General features: G+C 35.3%; 3 protein-coding genes across 10 annotated transcripts; all 3 read left to right on the top strand.

Annotated features, from left to right (window-relative positions):
- Positions 1–463: 463 nt before the first annotated feature.
- Positions 464–12877, top strand: LOC114754799 (leucine aminopeptidase). 2 transcript variants are annotated; one of them, XM_028943632.1, is made up of 5 exons: positions 464–1494; positions 2278–2511; positions 2807–3133; positions 4243–4546; positions 12637–12877. In XM_028943632.1, exons 1-4 carry the CDS (start codon positions 514–516, stop codon positions 4537–4539), a joined length of 1839 nt encoding a protein of 612 aa, XP_028799465.1. In that variant the 5' UTR covers positions 464–513; the 3' UTR covers positions 4540–4546; positions 12637–12877. The 2 variants fall into 2 exon arrangements, with proteins under 2 accessions (XP_028799465.1, XP_028799464.1); XM_028943631.1 differs by lacking the exon at positions 12637–12877 and having other exon boundaries at positions 4243–4983.
- Positions 7910–12873, top strand: LOC114754798 (leucine aminopeptidase). 7 transcript variants are annotated; one of them, XR_003741257.1, is made up of 5 exons: positions 7910–8959; positions 9674–9910; positions 10188–10514; positions 10765–10913; positions 11216–11293. XR_003741257.1 is itself a non-coding variant. In XM_028943630.1 (5 exons), the coding sequence occupies exons 1-4, from the start codon at positions 7979–7981 to the stop codon at positions 12146–12148; spliced, it is 1581 nt and encodes a 526-aa protein (XP_028799463.1). In that variant the 5' UTR covers positions 7910–7978; the 3' UTR covers positions 12149–12195; positions 12333–12393. The 7 variants fall into 7 exon arrangements, 5 of the variants coding, with proteins under 5 accessions (XP_028799463.1, XP_028799461.1, XP_028799460.1 ...); XR_003741256.1 differs by having other exon boundaries at positions 10760–10913; XM_028943630.1 differs by lacking the exons at positions 10765–10913; positions 11216–11293 and adding exons at positions 12113–12195; positions 12333–12393.
- Positions 12878–16456: 3579 nt separating the features above from the next.
- LOC114754778 (CST complex subunit CTC1) lies at positions 16457–24252 on the top strand. Its single transcript, XM_028943605.1, has 17 exons — positions 16457–17569; positions 17657–17775; positions 18334–18408; positions 18487–18565; positions 18664–18726; positions 18821–18898; positions 19032–19229; positions 19401–19505; positions 19636–19920; positions 20744–21094; positions 21211–21759; positions 21844–21935; positions 22434–22638; positions 22712–22826; positions 23208–23530; positions 23932–24167; positions 24220–24252. Exons 1-16 carry the CDS (start codon positions 16457–16459, stop codon positions 24091–24093), a joined length of 3912 nt encoding a protein of 1303 aa, XP_028799438.1. The 3' UTR covers positions 24094–24167; positions 24220–24252.
- Positions 24253–24767: the final 515 nt, after the last annotated feature.

The following is a 24767-nucleotide window of genomic DNA, read 5'->3' as shown; positions in this document are numbered from 1 at the left end:
TCTTTTTTACCTTGTCATTTTACCATTTGAACTGGATGGTAGGAGCAAACACTTTGGGCTTTATCAGTAATTGTGCGATTTCGATATCTTTAATTAACGACAAACAAATTGGCCAAAAAAAAATTTCTAGGAACACCGAATTCTATTCTTTCCTTCTAGTTTCCATGGCATTATTCCCTTTTTTTTTTTTGGGGGGGGGGGGGCCAACTTCCTTTCCATTATTCATAACAAAGGCCAGGGGGAAGCTGCTTTTGTTATTATATGCATGAAGGAAAGAAAAGCTCAGGCCAAACAAAAAAAAAAAAAAGGAAAGAAAGAAAAGCATCTTGCCCCCATTAAGCAATTAAGCAAATGTAACTAAAGTTGTAAAAACAAATCAAGATAAAGTAATAAAAAAAAAAATCTCCTTAAGCATCAAATTCGATTCTGTATTCGGACTTTCCTCGTACCATTCGCTTTATATAATGCGACTTCGGAGGTTTCAGGTGGCAGCAATTGAGCAAATCATCAACAATGGCGCCAGTTGATCCTCACTCCTTCACTGACTCGACTCAACCCTTCACTTCCCACATTTCACTTTCTTTCTACTTCGACTTTTCGTCCTCCATAATCCATGCCTCTGCTTTGATTTCCCTCACAAACCCTTACTCTGGTCCTTTCTTCCTCGACACTCGTTCTCTCTCAATCGACTCCATCATCGACCCGCAATCTAAAACCCCAATTCCATTTTCACTCTCTGAAAATGACCCGATCAAGGGTCGTCAACTATCCGTTTCTCTTTCCAACCATTCCTCATTTCTGGTCACATACACTACCTCACCTTCTTCTTCAGCCTTGCAATGGCTCAACCCTCTTCAAACATTTAACAAAGCCCACCCTTTTGTGTATACACAATGCCAGGCCATTCACGCACGTTCGGTGTTTCCATGTCAGGACACTCCTGCTGTGCGAATATGCTACTCCGCGCGCCTGAACATCCCGGATCAGTTATCGGCAGTGATGGCTGCTCGGCACGTGGAACGACGTCGTCCAGTTAACAACGAAGCAGAAGAACTGAGTTGCGGGAATTCATCGTGGTGTGCACAAGGGAGGGTGGTTGAGGAGTTTGTGATGGAGCAGCCAGTGCCTCCATACCTATTTGCATTTGCAGTTGGGGAAATTGGGAACCGGGAGGTGGGACCAAGGACTAGGGTTTATGCCGAGGCAGTGCCGGAACTGTTGGATGGTGCTGCTAGAGAGTTTGCAGGTACTGAGGATATGATAAGGCAAGGGGAGAAGCTGTTTGGGGATTATGAATGGGAGAGTTTTGATTTGTTGGTATTACCGCCTAGTTTTCCATATGGAGGTATGGAGAATCCAAGGATGGTGTTCTTGACGCCAACAGTGATCAAGGGGGATGCTAGTGGAGCACAGGTGGTGGCTCATGAGCTTGCTCACAGTTGGACAGGGAATTTGATCACTAACAAGACCAATGAACATTTTTGGTTGAATGAGGTATAGACACATTCATCTTCTTGTTTACTTCTATTAGCATCTAATACTAGTTAAAATGCTTTACTTGATATGGTCTTTTGTAGATTCCCTTCATTTATTGAAGTTATGCCTATCATCTTGTTTTTTTTTTTTCCTTGCAATTTAATGAGATTCTGCCTTAGTGGAAAACGAAATGATTCCCTTCTTTACTAGTTATGCCTATTATGGTACCTTAATTTTTTAACCTAACCTCAATTAAGTGGCCTGGTGTGCTCTGTTTTTTCATTCAGAATATCACCTGGAACTGAGAGAGTGGATGTGTTAAACGGAGGAAAAGGATTTTTACGGACTTGCTATGCTTTTTATATTGAGATTCTTTTTTTTTTTTTTTTAATTTTAAATCATACCAAAACACCAAATAGTCCCCTGCAAATATTAATATAGGTAGATTTTTCCTTTTTTTATAAATTAAATTTCTTATGTTTATCTGCAGCTTTAATTACACGTTGGAATTCTTGGTTCCTATGATTAATTGAAAATCATATAAGCATGAGATAACACAATAAGAACAATTTTTCCTTTACCATATATTCTTTTATTTTGCATTCTTTTAGCTTGTATTCTGTTTGTAGTATGGCCAGAGCAAGCTTCTAGGTCTTTGTCTTTGATTTCATTATTGTTCAAATTAATAAAAAGTCATTTCCTCTTGCAGATCATCATAGATAGTTTTGTTTCGGAATTACAATTTTTGTTGGTTTGCGAAAATAAATCTGTAATGATGAATTATTTTTAATTTGGCTTTAGGGATTCACTACTTATGCAGAGAGGAGAATTGTGGAGGTTGTGCAAGGGGAGAAAAGGGCTGCATTGAACATTGGAATTGGTTGGAGGGGTTTAAATGATGAGGTTGAGAGGTTCAAAGATAATATGGAATTTACTAAGCTTATAACTAACCAGGAAGGAATCGACCCAGACGATGTGTATTCTCAGGTTCCATATGAAAAGGGTTTCCAGTTCTTATTGCGCATTGAACGCCAGGTATTTTTCTTTAATTTTATCTTTAATGTTACTCTTCGAATTGTATTCCTGAAATTTATGTTTCCATTCTATTTATACATCTACTAATTTATGTATATTTTCTGAAACATAGTTCTTACTATTATACCTACATGTCTTATGTTCTTGATTTAAATTTGAAGACCATATGCTTGTTGTTATCATTTACTAAATTCTCCTTAGAAGAAGCTTGGCTCGCTAGGACTAATTTAAATGGCTGTGAGGTTGTCTTTCTACATTGTTATCTGATCAGTTGTTTTCCTCATGTAATGTACAGGTTGGGAGGCCTGCCTTTGATGAGTTCCTGAAGAAATATATTGCTACATTTAAGTTCAAATCAATCGATACTGAAACATTTATTGAATTCCTGAAAGCTAACATCCCTGGAATAGAGAAACAGATTGACCTAAAGTTGTGGACTGAAGGTACAGGCATCCCTCCAGATGCTCATGAACCTGATTCCAGTGTCTATAAAATGATTGTAACCCTGGCAAATGAGTTCGTAAATGGAAGGATTCCGAAGGAGGATGAAGTTGCTGAGTGGCAAGGTCAGGAATGGGAGCTATACTTGGAAAATTTGCCAAAATCCATTGATGCTTCTCAGGTTATATTTCTTTTTTGACCATGAATGGCCATTCTTACATAAAATATGGTGTTTTATTTACAATTACTGCTTATATGGATGATCTGCTCGCTGCGATTAACGAGCTGATTGTCAGTCTAATTATTTCAGGTCAAGAGTACTTATCTGTTTCTTTCTACCTCTCTATCCCTCCCTTAGCTTAGCTTGGTTTGGTTTGATGTGGTTAGGCAGCTTTGGTTTGGAACACCATCAGTTTTAGTATTTTAATACAATGTTGAGCCGCCATGCATGTTAGTTGACAAAGTTGGATATGGTAATGGAAACAATTTGCTCTTGAAAATTTAAAGTGAAGGACAGAACAGAGAGGGGGTTGCTTTATTGAATGTGAAGCTGCTGCTAGTTTAACACTGCATTCCTATAGGATTTTATAGGTAGGTCATAGGTTCATTCTGCTAGAGGCTCAGAGGTACATCCGCCACGAGTGTCAAATTTAGTGCTTTGTGATTGATTGATGGGGATTAAAATATGATTGCGCCATCGATCAAATAGGTAGGCTTTAGTTTTCCTTTCACAACCCCCCCCCTCCTTCTTAAAATCACGGATGAGGCCTCAAGACATTGGAGGTCAAAAGTCAAGGTAGGATATGTTTTGAATTTCAAAAACAAGTTCTCTTAAGAGATTATTTCATTAACCTGGACATGTTTTCTTGTGTATTGTGCACAGTCTGATAGGTAAGTTGCGTTGTTCATGACTTGTCAATGGTGTGACTATTTTATTGCATATGCTAATACATTGACACTAAACCTTATATATCTCATGTACCAAACCTATTTACTAAGATTGAACCCTCATCTTCTTTATTGTACAGAACTAATATCAGTCATCAAGTACGTTTGTTGAATATCCTGTCAGAACTTGCTCATCTTTCTAAATGAGTTAGAACCCTCTCACGTTATGTCGATATTACCCCTCCATTGTAAGGATTAGGATATTCTGTATTTATGAGCCGTTAAAGCAAAGGCTAATAATTTTATATATATATATATATATCCCTCTACTCAATATGTATAGATATCTTGTTCCTTTCATATGTCACTACAATAACAATTGTATAACTTGATGTTTTGCAGCTCGCAGCCCTGGATTCACGCTACAGGCTATCTGAATCGAAAGATTATGAGGTGAAGGTGGCATTTCTTCAACGTGCTATTGCAATTGGATGCAGAGATTACTATAATGAAGTGGAGAAAACGTTGAAAGCAATTGGAAGGATGAAGTATCTGCGTCCTCTTTACACTGCACTGGTGCAAGGCAGTGGAAAGGAAGAAGATAAAGTTTTTGCCAAACGCCTCTTCTCAGAAGCTCGCGAGTTGTATCATCCCATTGCTCAGGGTGTGGTTGAATCTATATTGGCCAAGCATCTGTAGGAGCAACGTTCCAGAAAATCTTGCCCAGATTTTCAGAACTGTTCTCTGAGCCAATACGTGAAGTCTATCTCTGATCTAGTCGTTGAAATGATATGGTTTCTCACCTAGGTTCTGATGAATGTGTAATGTGTTCCGTGTTATCTTACTAGGTAAGTGTTTTGACACTTAAATTTTTCCTGTTGCAACTTGTGCTAAGATTCTACTTTCATGGAATAAATTGTCTTAGTGCTTCAGAAACATCTTTCATCCCCCCCCCCCGGGGGGGCGGAATTAAAGGTAGGTGCTAACGATGAGGTTAGAAGTAGGATTGAAACTACGAGTCTACAATCTCTCACTTATTGGGAAGCTTTCCTATTGCCAGATTAGCCATTTTGAATGTGAAGTTACCTGCAATGTATATTATTGTTAACTGTTAAACTAGCAGTCACAGCATTTACTTCCCTATGATGCCTGGAAAGCTTGTAAATTTGGAGCCATTTCATTACAATTCCGATCAAGAGAGGAATTCATACTTTCCACACTAAACAAATATTTCAGAATACTAAACAAATATTTCAAAATAACACATTTCATTAGATCACCCCAGTATCACAATAGAGTATGCTTGCTTGCTTTTCCCTATGTGATCCATCTAAATCTCATGATGCAATTAGATTCTAAAAAATCTCCTTATAAACGTTAGTTGTTGTCTTATAAGGCCCACTGTTGTTATCACGTATAACTGTCATCAAACTTTCTTGCTTCTCATTCTTGATGGTTCTATGTAACTAAAGAACAAAAAATCCTAGATCAGACACTAAATTAGTTGAGATAGTGATTTAAAGGTCAATAAATCAGACAAGAATCAAATCAGTCATATTAAAATAATATAATATAATTGAAAATAACAAAATACTAATAAACAATATTTTGATATTTATTATTCCTTAATAACCAAAATTAATAATTATTGATACCAAAATCATCATTAAAATTCATTGAAACCTATAGTAATCAAGATATTAAGAGTTAAATTAGAAAAAATAGGATCAATAGCAACGTAATCATCAAACCAATTTATCATTAACTTTTACCGATTCAATTTCCGATCGATTTAACACTTACGGGGTGTTTAGATAAAATCAAGTCATGGTTTGGAAAATAGTTTCTAGAAAAAAAGTTATTTTTCATAATTAATTTTGGAAGAGTAGATTTTGTAAAAAAAGTGATTTTGATAAAATAAGAGTGTTTGAATAGTTGTCATCAGAAGTACATTTTATATGTACAAATTACTAAAAAGAACATAAGTTAATATGATAATTACATAAAAGGATAAATTTTATAATATACTACTTCCGGTCCTTAATATAAGACCCCATTTGACTCTTATTTTGGTTCTAAATATATGACTCCAATCCACTTTGTCTCTTATATTTATACATTTTTTTTTCAAAATAGCCCTTCTAATAATAATAGTTCTAATCAATACACTTGATTAGCAAGGATATTTCAGGAAAAACAACACTTATTTAGGACAAATAACTAACTTAACTTACTTCCTTAATCTCCTAAAATTAGTCAACTGGCTCTTATAATTAGGACCGGAGGTAGTATTTTCATTTGAAGTAATAAATTTGTTAATAATATATTTCTTGCCAAATTTATGAAAATGAAATTAATAATTAATGCATATGTCTATATGTATTTATAAAATATAAGATCAAATATGTTTTTAGGAAAATATTATTTTTCCTAACAGAAAAATATTATTTTTCCTTAAAGATTTTAAATATGAAATCCCACTATTTTTTCACAACTAATTTTTTTGACAACATACTACCTCTGAACTTTAATATAAGAACTATTTTGATATTCAATTTGGTTCTAAATATAAAACATCAATCTATTTCATTTCTTATATTTATTTATTTTTTTAAAGTAGTCTTTCTAGTAATTGCACATGTTAAATATTTTATCAAATGGTAATTTTAGATAATACACATGACCAGAAGAGTATTTTAGGAAAGATAACACCCATTTATTACAAATAACTAACTTAACTAATTTTTTTAATCTATTCAAATTAGTTAACTAGCTCTAATATTAAGAACTAGAGGTAGTATTACAATGTAAAAAAAAGACCACATTTTCAAAAAGAAACATTTTTTTCCTTTTTATGAAACCATAATTTAGGTGGGTCAAATCATGGTTTTGGAGCCAAACCATAGTTTTATAAAAATATGGAGTGTTTGGCAACTTTTTAAATCAAACCATGATTTGAGTTTTAAAAGTGATTTTGGCAAGTTTGCCAAACATCCTCTTAAATTAGACCGGATTATTAGCCAATTCATTAGTTTTGTGGTTGAACTAACTGTTTTCTTTTTTTGGCGATGTAAAGTTGTAGACTTTGATTATCACAGTGTAAGATAAGATCGAGTAATTGTGAATTGTCTTCTTTGCTTCAAAGGCGCCTGCCTCTTTCTATACTCTTACAGTCTTACCTATGCGAAATCAGCAAAGCCAGCTCGCTTCCTACGCTACGAGAAACAGTCACGAGCAAAGGAATTGAAAAATGATTTTGAAACACAACCCTTTGGAATGGAGACTGCAGGTTAAAAATGTCACATTCAATCAAATTAAGCATATTGGACATAGAACATGTACATACAAACATCTTTGGTGTGGGCTCCCCCGTCCATTGTACATTGAGCTTATAAATTCATGATTAATATATCTTAATTCTCTGTTTTTATTTTTATACTGACCTGCATCTCTTCGTTTTTTTTCCCCATAACATAAACTGAAGATTTGCCTTCTATGGAAAAAAAAAAAATAGAAGCAGAAGATATTAAAAAGTCAAATTACACAGCGTAACTCTGCATTTGGTCAAAAATATTCACTATAAGAAGCAACTTATACATGTTAGGATAATAAAATTAGCCAAAATATATATTTAGTTTTTTTAACATCGTGTTGATTCTTTAATTTTATAAATTTAGTCCTTAATCTAACCCTGCAAAAAAATTGACATTAAAATTTTAAATAATGATAAAATATTATTGAATGTTGATGTGTTTAAGTTTAATTTTAAAAAAAGTCGTTTACATTAATGATATTAAAATTAGATGAATATAAATTGTAAAAAAATAAAATAAAAATTATCCGATTTTAATTGGAATAACAATGAAACTCAGCTTTATGAAAGAGGGTCTCCAGGATTAATGCTGTTTGCTGATAGCCTGGTAGAATCAGAACAAAGGTCAAAGTTCAAACTTTGATCATCATTTATTGGCCAAAAAAAAAAAAGAACTTTGATCATCATTTAGAATAAGGGTTTAGACAAATTCCTAGCCTCTCTCAAGACAAGACCCCACGGGAAATTTAACTTGCCAAGTGCGATGATAAAACACTCAACTTGGTCAATAATGGAGTTTTTGTATAATCCATCACTCTTTCAACAATGGCACCGGTTGACCCTCACTCTTTCGCAGACTCCACTCAACCCTCCACTTCCCACATTTCCCTTTCTCTCTACTTCGACTTTTCGTCCTCCATAATCCATGCCTCTGCTCTGATTTCCCTCGCAAACCCTCACACTGGCCCTTTCTTCCTCGACACTCGTTCTCTCACAATCAACTCCATTCTCGACCTGCAATCGAAAACCCCAATTCCATTTTCACTCTCTGAAAATGACCCGATCAAGGGTCGTCAACTATCCGTTTCTCTTTCCAACCATTCCTCATTTCTGGTCACATACACTACCTCACCTTCTTCTTCGGCCTTGCAATGGCTCAATCCCCTTCAAACATTTAACAAAGCCCACCCTTTTGTGTATACACAATGCCAGGCCATTCACGCACGTTCGGTGTTTCCATGTCAGGACACTCCTGCGGTGCGAATATGCTACTCCGCGCGCCTGAACATCCCGGATCAGTTATCGGCAGTGATGGCTGCACGGCACGTGGAACGACGTCGTCCAGTTAACAACGAAGCAGAAGAACTGGGTTGTGGGAATTCATCGTGGTGTGCACAAGGGAGGGTGGTTGAGGAGTTTGTGATGGAGCAGCCAGTGCCTCCATACCTGTTTGCATTTGCAGTCGGGGAAATTGGTAACCGGGATGTGGGCCCTAGGACTAGAATATATGCCGAGGCGGTACCTGAACTGTTGGACGCGGCGGCGATAGAGTTTACTGGGACAGAAGTTGTGATAAGGCAAGGAGAGAGTTTGTTTGGAGAGTACGAGTGGGAGAGATTTGATTTGTTGGTATTACCGCCTAGTTTTCCCGTTGGGGGCATGGAGAATCCAAGGATGGTGTTCTTGACACCAACTGTCATTAAGGGGGATGCCAGTGGAGCACAGGTGGTGGCTCATGAGCTCGCTCACAGTTGGACAGGGAATTTGATCACTAACAAGACCAATGAACATTTTTGGTTGAATGAGGTAATGGAAGTTTCGTCTGTTTGATCACTATACTCTTTTTAGCATCTAGTACCAGTTAGAGCACATTACATGATATGGTCTCTTGTCGGTCGCCATCGTGGAGTTAAGCAAGCTTAATGTGTTCAACTAAGCTCAAAATGTTCTAATAAACTAGTGGACTGATATGCCGTGTATGTCAATCAATTTCTCTTTATATACTGTTTCCTATTTTCAAATTTGAACTCCACAAAATGTCAGAGAGTGTTGATGTCAAACAGCGGAAGGGACCAACTTTGCTTTGTCCTGAGTTTTTTTTTTTTTTTGTGTGTTCATACTAAAGCACTAACAATCCCCAGCAAATATATTAATATAAATAATTTTCGTTTTCTTCTTATTTATGAATCAAATTTGTTTTGTCTTTATGCAGTTTTTATCTCTTGTTGGAATGCTTGGTTCCTATGATTAATTGAAAATCATGACAGCATTAGGGAAAAACAATGAAAGCAATTTTTTCATTAATATGTATACCTTCCATTTTGCATTCTTCCTTTAGCTTGTATTCTGTTTGTAGCATAGCCGGAGATGGCTTCAAAGTATTAGTTTTGATTTTATTATTGTGCAAGTGAATAGGTCATTTTGTCTTGCATTGCATCAGGATTTTGTTTCGGAATTGATTTTTTTTGGGTTTGGAAAAACAAATCTTTAATGATGAAATTATTTTTAATTTGACTTTAGGGCTTCACTACGTATGCGGAGAGGAGAATTGTGGAGGTTGTGCAAGGGGAAGAAAGAGCTGCACTGAACACCGGAATTGGTTGGAGGGGTTTAAATGAAGAAGTTGCTGAGAGATTCAGAGATAATATGGAATTTACTAAGCTTGTAAATAACCAGGAAGGAATCGACCCAGACGATGTGTATTCTCAGGTTCCATATGAAAAGGGTTTCCAGTTCTTATTACGCATTGAACGCCAGGTACTCTCCCTTAGTTTTATCTTTAATGCCTACTATCGAATCATATCTCTGAAGTTCTATGTTTCTGGAATCTTTCTACATCTGCTAATATTTTTTTAACTTGATTTTTACACTGCACTTTCTTTATGCCTGCATGTCTTTTGTCCTTGATTTAATTCAAGAATATATGCATGTTTTTATCATTAGGTCTTCTTAGAAGCTTGGCTCTCTAGAACTAACTGAAATGCCGGTGAGATTGTCTTTCTACATTGTGATGTGATTAGTTGTTTCTCTACAGGTTGGGAGACCTACATTTGATGAGTTTCTGAAGAAATATATTGCTACGTTCAAGTTCAAATCAATTGATACTAAAACATTTATTGACTTCCTCAAAGCTAACATTCCTGAAATAGAGAAACAGATTGACCTAAAATTGTGGACTGAAGGTACAGGTATTCCTCCAGATGCTTACGAGCCTGATTCTCGTGTATATAATAGGATTGTGTCCCGTGCAAGTGAGTTCGTAGATGGGAGGATTCCAAGGGAGGATGAAGTTGCTGATTGGCAGGGTCAGGAATGGGAGCTATACTTGAAAAATTTGCCAAAATCCATTGAAGCTCCTCAGGTTTTGTTTCTTCTCATTTCTTATTCTATAATTGTGCACACCCCAAAAAAAAAAAAAAAAAAAAGATTTTTTTCCCTGAGAGCTTAATTGGAATCTGTTTACTATGACGGCCATCTTTTCTAGAAGAACTGGTCGCTTGTGGTATCCTCATGGTCGTCTCTGGTAGAATATCATAGAAAATGCTATTTCAATTGACAAAGTTTGTTATGGTAGTTAAATACAATTTGTTTTTTTGACAATTTTAGTTCAGAGTGAAGGGCAGAACTGGGATGGCGTTGCTTGATGGAATGCGGAATCTCTCTTTGTTTGACTCTACATTCCTGTAGGATTTCATAACCTGGTCGCGGGCTCATTCTGCTTGAGGCTTGTTAGTACTTAAGTCGCAAGTGTTGATTTTAGGTCCCGTTTGGTACGAAACATTGAAAATGAGGGATTGAAATTGTAATTGCAACTGAAAAAAATCATTAAAATAGTACTTAGTATGAGTAATTGTTTGTTATATGGCATTAAGCAAACCCATAAAGGTGGGATTGGGGAATACCACTTCCCCCATGGTATTCCCCAATCCCACATATATGATTTTGATTAATCCCATATATCAAACAATCTCTTATACTAAACACTCTCCTAATAGATTTTTTCAATTGTAATCTCAATCCCAATCCTTCATTTCCAGTACTTCCTACCAAACGCAACCTTAGTGCTTTGTGATTGATCGGTTGGGAGAGAACTATTAAGTAGGGATTAACTAGATAGGCTTTTTTTAGTGAAAATTGATACTTCTCTGGTTCTATTTATGAAGCAAAGAGCATGTGTTTTCTTTTTAGTCCTATTTCTAAGTCATATTAAGTTTTCCACATACATGTGCATTTTTACCTTCATTTATTATTGTGTGGATTTCTTAGAAAGTATATATATTATATAGGAGTAAAGTTAAAAATTTATTAAATTTTAAGACAGTCAATGAGCTTTAAGGTATTTTTTAGTTCCAGTGAAATATGTTGAAAGAACTTTATAAATAGGAGTAAAAGAGTTGGCCTTAATTTTCCTTATTCTACTCTGTCCTTTTTGCCCCTGAAAAATTCAAGCACAGAGAAGGGCTCTAGAACCTGGGAGTGATAAGTCAAGAAAGGGTGGGATATTAATTGAATTTTGAAATCAAGCTCTCTTGAGAGATGATTTGATCATTAAACTGAACTTTTTTCTTTTTCGTGTCTTGCACAGAATGCAATGAATAAGCCACGTTGATGACTTATGAATGGTGTAGCTATTTTATTATGTACTACTTTTGATCTTTAATACAAGAACTAGATAACTAATTTAGAGATATTAAGAAGATTAGTTAAATTTATTATTTGCTGTAAGTATATGTTGATTTTTCTAAACTATCCTATTTAATCATGTGCCTTAGGTGATTTGAATTATCCCTTAGTAAAAACCGTTAGAACTTACAATTAATAGAGATATTTGGGGGAAAATGAGAGTTAAAGTGGATTGATATCTTATATTTAAAACCAAATCTATCCACCCAACTAGTTTTCATGTTAAGAATCGAAAGTAGTATGTGGATTTGTTGAATCCATGTATCTATGTACCAGACCTATTTATTGAGAGGAAATTTTCATGGGAGTTGAACCCTCAGCTTCTTGCTTATACAGCACTGATACCAGTCATCAATAACGTTAGCATCTTGTCAGCACTCATATTTTTCTAAACCTTTGCCTTTCAAGGTTATGTAACTAAAGTGAACATGATCTTGTGGATAAAAACAAGGGACAAAGTCAAACTATAACAGTTGCAAAACTTGACGTTTTGCAGCTTACGGCCCTGGATTCACGCTACAGGCTATCAGAATCGAAGGATTACGAGGTGAAAGTGGCATTTCTACAACTTGCTCTTTCAACTGGGTGCAGAGATTATTATAATAAAGTGGAGAAGACCTTAAAAGAAGTTGGAAGGATACTTTATCTGCGTCCTCTTTACACTGCACTTGTGCAAGGCGGTGGAAAGGAAGAAGATAGAGTGTTTGCCAAACGAGTCTTCTCAGAGGCTCGTGAGTTGTATCATCCTATTGCTCAGGGTGTTGTTGAATCTATATTGGCCAAGCATCTGTAGAAGCAAGATCCCAGAAAATCTTACTAAGATTTTCTGATCTCTCATTTGTGAGCCAACACGTCAAGTCTATTTCTTATATCCTGATTGAATTGATAGTTTATTTTCTTACCCGAGTCCTTGTGTACGTGTCCTTATTCTAGCTAACTGTTTTTAAACTTAAAAAGTTGTGTTGTAACTCGCACAGATGGATTTGTCTTGCTGCTAGACATATCTTCTGAATGAGAAGTTAATTATCGTTGTATATGATATTAATTGTTGCATTGTGAGGCTTGAGCACACCTATTTCCTTCTTCCAGCATCTGGTATGGAATGGTAATGGAGAAGGTATATGCTCCTCTTGTCTTTAAGGTAAGACTTAATTAACTAATCTGAGTGGATTAAAGATATTAGTTAAATTAGTTAATATAATGTTTTTTTTGCCTTCAAATACTCCAAATATCTTTCTTAATTCCTTCTCTCATTCTCCTACTCGATTATTATTGAAAAAAATATCAATAGGGTTAATTTGAAAGAAAAAAATGATAAACATATAAAATAGTTTTTACATATAATTATTAATATTAATTCTTTAATTAGATTTTATATTAAGGACAGGAAGAGTATTTGATGAAAGAAGGCTTATTTTATTGTGTCTCTCAGCAGGTTTTAAATTGTGGAATTCACCATGGAAAGTGTTTGAATAAGCTGAAGGCCAAAGCTCTGATCTTTATTTCTACGAATTACCGCATACACAAACGATGAACTCACATAGATGACCGGGCATGCAGCAATCATAGCTAGAAAGGTACAAATATTTTCACATTCTAATTAGAAAACGACTTTACCCGGCTCATTCTTGCGAAAATGATGAAGAGTTCAGCTGGAAAGATGGTGACATGAAGACGCACACAAAATGCTCTCTCATTCCGTCTCTTTTTCGTCTAAATGTAACAAGGCAATTAGGTAATTATATGCCCAAACTTATGTCCACATTCTAATTAGATATCATTTCATGGGACTTATTGGTGTATCTAACCCCCTTTGTGGGATTTTAGTGATTCTCCCAAACTTTTTTGGCATTAAGGGGGTTCTATTAAGGCAAATTAAGCTAAAAATTTTACTTGCATTGGCATTCACAAAACAAACACTTACCTACTTCATAAAATTAAGGACGGAATGATGTGTTAAGAAATCATTGATCATTACAAGTAGGAGACATTGTCACTTTATATCAGTAACTTCATTCAAACTGCCAATGACAACTTTCACGGCGTCTGATAACAAGTCCACAGCAACCTATTAACAAGTACGGCAAAACAGAAATATGATATTATATCAGATTACAACCAAATGTCATTTACCACTTTATATATATATATATGTACAACGTAACTACACCAAATTTACATTTTATCTACAAGGTCCCCAAATGTATACTCATCAAAGGTTACTGTGAATTTCATAACCATTTCATTATTTTTTTTTCTCACAATTGATGCTACCATTGTTCTAAATTCTTCATATGATGTGCCTTCTTTTATTATTTTTGTTTTCACACCACTTTTAACATATTGTATTTTACTTTTTGCACTATTAATAAATTGTCACCCTATATGGAGGTAACAGAACAAATGCTTCCCACTTGAAGTTGTCATCCTTCATATCAACCCCTCACAATCACTTGTTAATAATAGGTCATATAGTTACATTAACAACTTTCAATGTATCCATTAAGAAGACATTTAATCATCACATTACAGGAGTTATAACAATAAAAACCTGTCATTTTCATCAGAACATAGTATCAATCATGAAAAACAGAGCATCAATCACCGAAAAGGCGTAGTTTGAGAGATTTTGAAGGAAGCAAAAGATAATGTCTTTCTTGAAACGCTACTATTCTTTTATGCTATTGTTCTTTCTTGCTTCACCCAAGAGACCATATCCACGCATAAGATAAAGGCCATGAGAATTGGGTTGAGATTTGACATTGAGAGTGATTTGGGGCAGTTGCGAAGATGAAAATGGTCCCGATAGGCAAGTGATAGTTAAAGGGAAGCAGTTTTTCAACAAATGGCAGTTAAAGGGAGATAATGGAAACACAGCACGAAGATGAAGATGGTCTTGATAGGCAAACAGAGCGACCAAGGGTTTGAGGTGGGGAAGATATTTAGACTCAAATTAATAGGGTAAGTAGGTAATATCACAATTAAAATTTTTTTATCCACAGGTCCCTGAGAATTTAGAAAGCATTTCAGGATTTCAAAGAATTTTTTCTGAATAAATTGTCTTCTGCAGGATCTATGTGTAATTTTCCCAAATAAAAAAGATTTTGCATTGTCACCAATAGAAAGAAAGAAAGCCATAGCATAAAATTTTTGCTCAGGATGAAATTATTAAGAAATAATAATAGATGTGTGAAACTTAAGGAGGGAGGGACATATTCTTCAAATATGGATTTTTGAAGTTATAAGCAACACTTCATGTATTTGAATAGAAATTGAAACAAAAACACAACAATATAGTGATACACACGTTGAAATGTTTAGGACACAAATATAAGGAAACCATTTTCTATTATATGAATATAATTAGCTGATTAAGCACTTAAATGTTCAGATAAAATAAAAGTGATTAAACGAAATAAAAAATATGGTATCCCAAATTATCATTAGAATAAGACGCATGCAAATGCAAGCCTAAAAAACAATACGCATGAGTGTTGCCAAGTCCATTCCATATACAACATCCGAGAAATTAAATTAAAAAATTAAAACAAATAAATTAAGAAACAAGAGTTTTGGAGTAAAATATTATGAGTGTTTAAAAATAAAATAAACTTATATTTCTTTAAAAAAAATACCGGGAAGGGAGCCCCCATCCTATGTCCCGTCCCCGAACAATTTTTGTCCTGTCCTAAAAGTTTTTGGAACAGGAATGTCCCATCTCAAAATAGTCGAGATCAAAATAGGACACTTTGAATATCCTTATATGTTATTGAGGAGGTACTAATTAAAAAGAACTCGATACACTAAAAATTTATTAATTTTTTATATTAAGTGTTAGTAAAAATAATTTGGAGTGTCAAATACAACTGAACTCAAGTGAAAAAATAAAATTAATAAAAATTAATTTTTTTCCAAAAAAGGTATCCCATTCATGCCGTGGTTTATTACTATTACTATTATTATTATTATTTTGGAATTGGAAGACAAGAGCGAACTCTTGAAAAGCAAGACAGATTAGCTAACAAAAAGCAGAAAGAAGCAATGCTAGCCTAAACTTCAAGAACATCTAGTTATATCAACGATCATTTGATTTATGCAAAACTAAAGAGGATCCTGTAACACTGTCAAAGTGCTGCTTGCTTCTTGGGCCATCATTGCCATGTAGTCCTCACAGCATATTGCTTCCCTATGAACATGAATGATATTCATATATCTCACAAACAGTACTTTACAAAAATTTAGAAAACAGAAAAAATGTTAAAAGGAAAAGGGAAAAAAAGTGTTTAGAAGTGATGTGGGCTTGAAATCCAAGTTCTGTTGCATTCCTAATTAATAAGTACTTTTATGTATGGGAAAAAAATTTTCTTATATATTTATTTTATATTTTATAAATTATAATTAAAAAACTATTCATACACTAGCCATTCCAAACAGTACAAATGCTGCGTTTTAACTTTTACAGACGTGTAGCTCTGAGAAACACCAGACTAATCTAACGGTTCACATTCTCTCACTGGTTGGGTTCCCGGCTTCCCGCCGTGATTTGTAAAATAAGTGCAAGGGTCCTTCACTTGCCTCCCAACTAGTTTTCAAAATCTGCTGATGCGGTTTGCCTCGCAAATGGACGAAGCAATGAAAGATCATGTGAAGATTGTTAAGATATCAGAGCTCGTACAAGGTGCACGACCTCTCACTTCCACGGCGTCTCTGAACGTACGGTCGTCCAGCCGTTCGTTCGCTCACAGTACCTGTTCTTCTTCCATTTCAAGCCCCAACACTGTGCCTCGAGTTCTCACTGCTCTGAAACATCCCACCGTTGTCGTTGGAACCCTAACCATTCCAAGCAACAATTATGGCTTATCTTCTGGCTGCTCTTGCTTGCAGTTTTCCGATGCCAAATGTACTGTTTGTTGCGACGTTCTCGGATTCAACGCATATGCTATCGGCAAAGAAATTCGTGTGTATGCTTGGAATTTCATTCCTCGTAAACGTGGCAAGGGTTTCTTGGAGATTATCAAATGGGAGTTTTCGGATTCCAGTAACGTCTTGAGGAAAAGGCAGCTGGAGAGGGAAAACGATTTGGATTCATATCCCTTGGTGCCTAGTTGTTCTAGCGCTCAAAGTGTTTGTTTTTCATCTGGGCATCGCGTCTATGGGGTGCTTGATTCTGTTCGCCCTTTAACTGAGGTCCCTTGTACGATGCTTGCAGGTGGTTCCAAAAGCGCCGAGGCTTGGAATTCGTCTTCATCACGAAACTTGCTGGGGTTTTTGGCAGAAGTAATATGTTGCGACTGTAGATTATGTAGTTCTAAAAAGTTGTCAACTGATTTGAGTTGTTTAATGGCAGATGGAAATAGTCATTCTTTTACCAAATCAGTGTTTGTATATTTTATTGACAATGCATCATCTTGGCATTCTGTAATCATTAAGCTTATTGGTGACCGCATTATAGTTTCGGGATTGAAGAGAAAATTGGTTTTCACGGGAAAGGAGGAGTCACATATAATGTATGTGACTACCAATGAGTCTGTTCTACATGTTGCTCCGTTTTCCAAGCAGTGGCAGCCATGTTCGAAGATAAATACAAAGGGAAAGAGAAAATTCGGTACATATACTGGCATAGTTAGAGGCATTTACATGCAAGGGATGGTTGTTGAGGTGGACCATGATGTTTGGCTTCTTTTAACAGACCAAAAACTTACTCTGCCACATAGTGTTAGAGTCGGTGCCATTGTAAGTAAAGTAAAATTCATATTCTTTTGAACTGACATTTATAGTGAAAGGATGACTTTCTGTATAAAACTATGCTTTATCATGTAGATATCTGTCAGAAATGTCCATTTCGTGGATCCCAAGTTTGCATGGACAAAAATTCTTATACTTGGCGCTTGCTTCAAGAGTAGCATTGTGGTGGAATCCTTCTCCCCTTTTGAAACTGAGTATGTACTACTACAATTATTCTTATTTCCATTCAGATTCCGGTCACATGAATTCTTGTAATATGATGGTCTCATCTGTCTTGTGTATTTACTATTGTTTCGTACACATAACATTTTCCCTATTTCCATTTGAGGCATTGTTTCACTTTCAATGTGCACGCCTTCTTTTTTTTATAGGCATTATAAGGATGTTTTGCATCTTTTTTGTTTTTTATGCTGATTGTTCCTTGAATTCTTCTGTTTTATTTGGTATTCCTAGTTGTCTCCAAACATATCCTATGCAGATTTAGTTAATCATTATTTATTTTATGATAATTATTGTTTGGCAATTATGGTTTGTAATTGGGGTAACTAGGACTTGGTTAGAGATTTGAAAAAACATTTGTGCCTAGGGTAATTGGACTCATACTATAGCATCCTAGTTAACTTTGGGTTTTGTTGCCCTAGATGCATTTGCGTCTAAATGCTTTTGATGTTGAGCTTTGTGCATTTTGCGTCTTTTCCTTTTTATTCCTTCGTGTTTTACATAAGTGATGACAATTCAATTAAGCCTTGCAGGTGTCATATGATTCCACAATCGTCAAGTATGCTGGGAAAATTCATCGAGTCACTACCATTTGCTGAAAGACTATGGTAATAATGGCATGATAATAACTGTAGGAATTCAAAATTTTAATTCTTTGTTTAGTATTTTGTTCTGCTGGCTGGCAGGGTATTATTTCTTGTCTCAAGCCTACGTAAAAAGTTTGGTGGGATCTTATCCGACACAGATCTTCTTGGATCAAATTATGTAATTTACTTCCTTTGGTTGTATGTAGTTTCCTATTGTACTTGAAGCTTTACATTCTATTTCAAATCTGAAAAATGGTCATTCCAATGTATTACCAGAAAGAGGGACTGGCTCAGATGTTTGCTCGATTACAGTTACCTTCACCTGTATTTCAGACACAGGTATATCAATAATTGACTGAAACTTTTTCTTTCATGAAACAAATTTTGCTTCATTTTCATTTGGTTGGTTATGTTATTTGAATTTTGTTGGTAGTTTGGTGCTTTCCTTGGGCTGTGTAGACATGATTCATTTGGGTGTGGCAGAGAGCTGCATTGTGGTTCACTGAAACTGGTATTTCACTGGTGGTTACCTTTGATTAGGTTTTAGTACTTCATTAAGTTTGTACATGTTTGTTTGTTTTGGTTGACAAAATTATGTGTCATTGACAATTAAAAGTAAAATCACTGTAACCATGTTATTGCAGGTATTACCCATGTCTATTTTTATCTGTCACTGTAGAACGACCATAATGAGAATACTGAAGACAGGAAATGACTGTAAATCGCTGACAGTGGACAACCATTCGGGATTTTTATCTTGTGAAGTGAGATCTTGTGGTCAGTCTGTTAGAAGGATCATTTCCAGTGAAGATGTTGGCTGCCTTTTGCTCGGGTACCTAAAGGTTATATATCATCATTTGATTGTTTGTCTATGTGCTACTAAGCTGTCTATGTAATTGCCTCGGGTCCTTAATTATTTGAAGTGGCACCTTCTTGTGTTGTGGAACTTTGATTTGCTGGCATCTCTCCTATCAGCATAAGTTGCGATACATGATCTTGCTCTGAATGTTCAGGTTGCTCCATCAACTGGAAGACTGCAGTTGGTTGATGCTACCGGCAGCATTGATGTCCTAATACCTGATCTTCCGTTAACATGGGATCCTGATGAATTATATGAGGTCCCCATGATCTTTTTGTTGCAAATTCTTTCCTTCAGTATTATCCTCTTGAACTTGTATCATTGATTTGACATTCTGCATTCTCACCCTTTTCAAGTCCCTGTCTGACATTATTGTTTTGGACATATAGGTGATGGACTTTAACATTATAGTGGACGGCATACCTGAACTTGTGGATCACTTGGAATTGTATGACGCTGAGTCATTATCATGTGGAGCCATCTTTAAATGCAAGTTCACACAGCCAACAAAAGACTTAAACTTATTAATCCATGTTCACTTTCTCTGGAAGAACGTACAATGCAGGAATTTCCCACTTCATTTCTATCCAAGCATGAAGAATGAATCTAAGATACTTGAACCTGGAAACTACCATCTGCTTAGGGTATCCCACAAATTTCCTCAGCTACAGAAGGTATATTTCAACAGTAAAGTGTAATTACATTCGTGCTGCTGATGATTTTTATCGAACAAGTTTGATGATCAAACATGATAATAGAGAAGCTAGGGATGAAAATGTTTTGTGATCAGTTTCTAGGATTGGTAAAGTTTATGCCCATGTTTAAGCCGGTGGTCATTTTAAATGGTTTCCATTAAAAATCATAAGGTTCTTGTCATCACGGGCAAGTTCAACTGCTTTATAGATTTTTCCTGAGGATTATTAGTTTGCGTAGTGCTGATAGTTCAAGAATTCTTTATGGCGGTACAAAAGTTATTTCCTATTTTTGGTTCTTTCTATTTGGTTAATAAAATAGCCTTGGTTATGATGTTTTTGAAGTCCTGAACTGTTATCAAATCTGTTGAAAGTTGTAAAAACAATTAGAATTCTTAAAAGGACAATCATTGGGTCTTTTGTATTCCTCTTAATGAAATGATTTCTACTATGAATGTTTTTAATGCTTCCAGTAAATCAAAAGGCTGTCCTTTCTAGTTTAGGACCAGAATGAGTTTTTATCTAAATGGATTAGTTACTCCTATAGCCAAACTCCTTTAATGCTATTTACTTACGGTTTAGTCATTATTCTGAAAGATTCTTTCGCTGCATGTTATCTTTTTTCCAAATTTTTTCCTTTACATGTATGTCAGCATTTTTGCATCAATTCATTCAATATTCAAATCATCTATATATTCTTGCAGATGTCAAGCAAACCAAGTTCTTTTTTTGAAGCCATGCTTTTGCCTTGGATTTATTACTTACTGGGCAAGATGGTAATTTGTGTTCAAGGTGTCTGGTAAAGGAACATAAAGAAAGTAATTTCTGGGGTAATGCTACTGGTAACAAGCAGGTACCCATTAAGAGGCAAAAACTTGTGGAGGCATCAAGAGACCCATTGCTGAAAGATGAAATTGGCTATTCTCTCTGTGCTTGTTCTAATTCTTTCAGTAGCTCAGGAGAACAGAACCCTATCAATTTGAGTTCTCACCAGATACCTTGTCAGGCTACATTTAGAAACATTCCTCATAAGAATATAAATAATTCAGCTATCTTGCAATCTAACTTTTCTACTGTAGATAAAGACGTTGATTCTCATCAAACTGGAAGAATCATTTTTTTGGAAATCTCATCTGAGAATTTTTTGAACTATCAGGTGTGTCGTGCATTTTCCATTATGCATTTACTTAGTGCAGTAGATATTATCTAGTTTTTTATTTTGTCGTTTGCTACGTGGGCTTGAGCATTGAATCACTTCAACCTTTGCATCAGTTGCAGATTGGTCATTTTTACGCCATAAAACATCATAAAGGTTGTTTCTGCAGTTTAAAAGATGCTCAAAGTTGTAACAGTGTTAAAGTTCTCGATTCTTTAAGATATATATGGAGCATTTCATTTCTTTCTGAGGAGGATCCTAGCAATAACAGGGCTTTTCTCAAAGATGGCAATGCATCAGGTATCACTTCAGATGTTTGTCTTTGCATCCCTGCAAATCTAAAAGATCTCCTGCGGTACAATTTTATGGGCTCAGAAGGTCAAGGCCAGACATCTACAATATCAGATGCAAGTCTTATCCGTTCTCCAACAACTGAAGCTGCAACTGCTAGCCTTTCTCAGTCCTCTGAGTGTCTTGTTTCAAGCTGCTTGTTTCCTGAGGGGAATTTGATTAATCTCCAGGGTTATATCATTGACAGTCATGACGTTGGTTCTAGTATTAGAAATTCATGTTTGACTTGTACAGGCATAAGTGCTCTTCAGTTGAAAGGCTCTGTTGGAGCTAGAAGCAGTATATGCATTCATGTCTCAGTAGATGGACACATTGTAAATGCGAACTCAACTGGTTTATATATTTCTCTTATATGTTTGTTTTGACAACTTATCTGTTACATTTTATTTTATTATTAGGCGAAGATAATTGGTTTGATAGGAAAACGTGCTTTTCCTCCTGGTTTTGGTCCTGGTGTATGTGCAACATTTCATCGAATTCTTGATTTGAGGTATGTATCTATGATAAGATGTTTGTGTAATTGTTTGATTAGTCTTGAATGCAATCTTATTGTGTTAGTGCTAGCTGCTATTTGTTGTTATTCAGTAACCATGTGAAATGGAAAGTATTTGCGAACTTATGTCATCTATCCCAAGTATTCCCTGGCCAAAAAAAAAAAAAGAGTCCCAAGTACTTTTTTTTTTTTTTAATCTCTGATTAGTATTTGTGAACGCCTATCTTCTATCCTACGTTTTTTTTTCCTTTTTTTTTTAAAAATAATTATAATCTGATTAGTGTTTGCTTTGGCTAGCAAGTATGTTGGCATGACTCTCTCATGGACTGCATACCATGAATACATGTGACGAACCAAATATGAGAATTTTATTTTCCCAGGAATGTTTGATGGTGTAAACTAAATGCCCTTAATGAAGGGAGGAGACGTCTTGGGAAGTTTTTGATTAATGATATCGTCATCATCATTTTAACAACTTTTATTATTAATTCGCAGGGGTCACAATGAATTCCTGTTGCTGCCAGTATCATTTATTGCTATAAACTCTGTAATATTACACGATCAATCAAACAGTGATGGGCCCTGCAATTTTAGATCTACTTCATATACCTGTGATGCATCTGTAGCCCCTTTATTTTCTGGTTTGATTTCTGAATTGAACCAACGCTTGAGTCACAAGAAAATTTGGCTTCGTTGCAGAGTAAGTTCTAAATTTATATATTAATTCTGTTACTTTTAGAGGGGTTAGATTTATTGCTATTTGTTGCGAACAGGTTGTCGCAGTCTTTGTTTTGGTTCTAGAGAGGAATGCCACTGTATGTGATTTACAAGCAAAAAGCAATGCTTTAGCATCTCTTTTGGACATTCCACTTGCTGGTTTTGTGTTGGGTAAGTTATTTGGATTTAACATTTAGGTTCAGGCATGACTAACAACTGTATTTTGAATGCCCAAGAAGCACTTCTGCCTTGAATGTGGTTTGACTTGTTACATTTTCATGTCATCTATTGTTCTTTAGGCATTGGTGCTTGGCATGATGAAATTTTCATTTGTTCCTTAGATATTCTGTTCATTCTCTGATGAATTTATGGCATTTAATTTCTCATGCTTGCGCTGCTCTTGAATTTTGTTGACATGTAGGGGTCTCCTATTTGTTCACCGCTTGGTGTGGTTAGAATAAATGGTGATCATGTTTCCACTTGAGACGTGACATCCCTTATTCTATACATGGGATTTGATTATTGTTTCTCCCTTTTCATGTCTGGATATAGATGACGGGTCATCTCCGTGTTGTTGCTGGACTTATGGTAATATGGCAGCAACCTTGTTGAGACTACATGAAAAACTCTCTAAAAGCAATGACTGGTTACTAAAGCTGGCCGGGATCAGTGGCAATACTCCCAATACTGCTACTGATCGTCTTGGACGAATTTTGAACACTCACAAGAGAATTACTGTGAAAAACTATGGTTCGTGTTTTAAGCTGGCTTCTCAAAAACATTTTGTTTCTGCTACTTCCGGTCAAGAGCTATGCGGATCTGATGAAGGCCTCCTCAAGTTCATAGTCTTCAATTCTTGCTTTGGTAGACCTTGGGTGAGTTAATGCATTCTAATAATGTAACATGGACACAGAAACGCACACAGCTCTCCTCTAGTTCAGTCTTCAATTCATGTTTTGGTAGCCTTTGGGTGAGTTAATTCATTAATACATTCTATGACACGCACGCATGCACGCACTGTCTTCCATCTTTCTGCTACACCTTCATCAAGTTATTTTTGTGAGATATCCATGTTGTAAAGTTATTGAGCAATATCTTTCGGTTAACAATCTATTCAAAAACTTAATTGTTGATAGAGCACAATAGCATCATGCAAAATATATATATATATATTTTGAGATCTTGCACATGTCTAGTAGAAATAATTTCCATCTATTTTTTGGCTGCATCTCATTTATAATTTTGGCTCAAGAAAGCTTCGAACTTGATTTGGCAGAATGTGGCTGCTACTCTGATGAGCGATGAGGAGGTTGGTCAAATAAAGGAAGAGTACCATGTGGAAACGGAGATTGTGGATAAAATGCCGAATATTCGGGCCCAAGAGGTATGCTATGTGAACACCTTAACTGAGGCCAGGAATATGGCTAAGCAATTTTGAAAAGTTAATGCTTATGAAGGCCTAAGCATTTTGATTGTATAAATAATTTCCTTCTGGTATTAAAACTTGAATATGTAGTATGTAAGTAGCAAAGGTTTCAAGTACTGCATCTTAGATATATAATAGGCCCTCTCATTCTAAATGGATCTTTCATTTATACTACTTCCGGTCCTAATTATAAGAGCTAGTTGACTAATTTAAAAAGATTAAAGAAAGAAGTTAAGTTAGTTATTTGTAATAAATAGGTGTTATCTTTCCTTTGCTAATCAAATTTATTGGTTATAACTATTATTGTTAGAAAGACTATTTTGGAAAAAAATACATAAATATAAGAGACAAAATGGATTGGAATCTTATATTTAGAACCAAAATAAAAATCAAACATCTTATATTAAGGACAGAGGTAGTACTATAAAATAGGTTTTACATTTAAAAAATAAAAAGTATCTTGTAATGTATAAATAATAGTTTTGGCATGGAAGAATCAAAGTCTCAAACTGATTGACCATTTTTTCAATATTGATTCAATCCGACTTTCTAAAGGATTATTTCAAGAAGCTCAAACTTGTGCAACAATTGAATTAATGAAAACCTTCGCTTAGACATTAATTAAAAAGACCATAGCGTGTCTTTTTATTGAATTTTCTTAAACAAAAATAAATCCCGCGTGCATG

Source organism: Neltuma alba, unplaced genomic scaffold (assembly GCF_004799145.2).
Source record: "Neltuma alba isolate B1F8T4 unplaced genomic scaffold, ASM479914v2 tig00010189_pilon, whole genome shotgun sequence".
Classification (NCBI taxonomy): domain Eukaryota; kingdom Viridiplantae; phylum Streptophyta; class Magnoliopsida; order Fabales; family Fabaceae; genus Neltuma; species Neltuma alba.
This window is presented reverse-complemented; position numbering and strand designations above follow the sequence as displayed.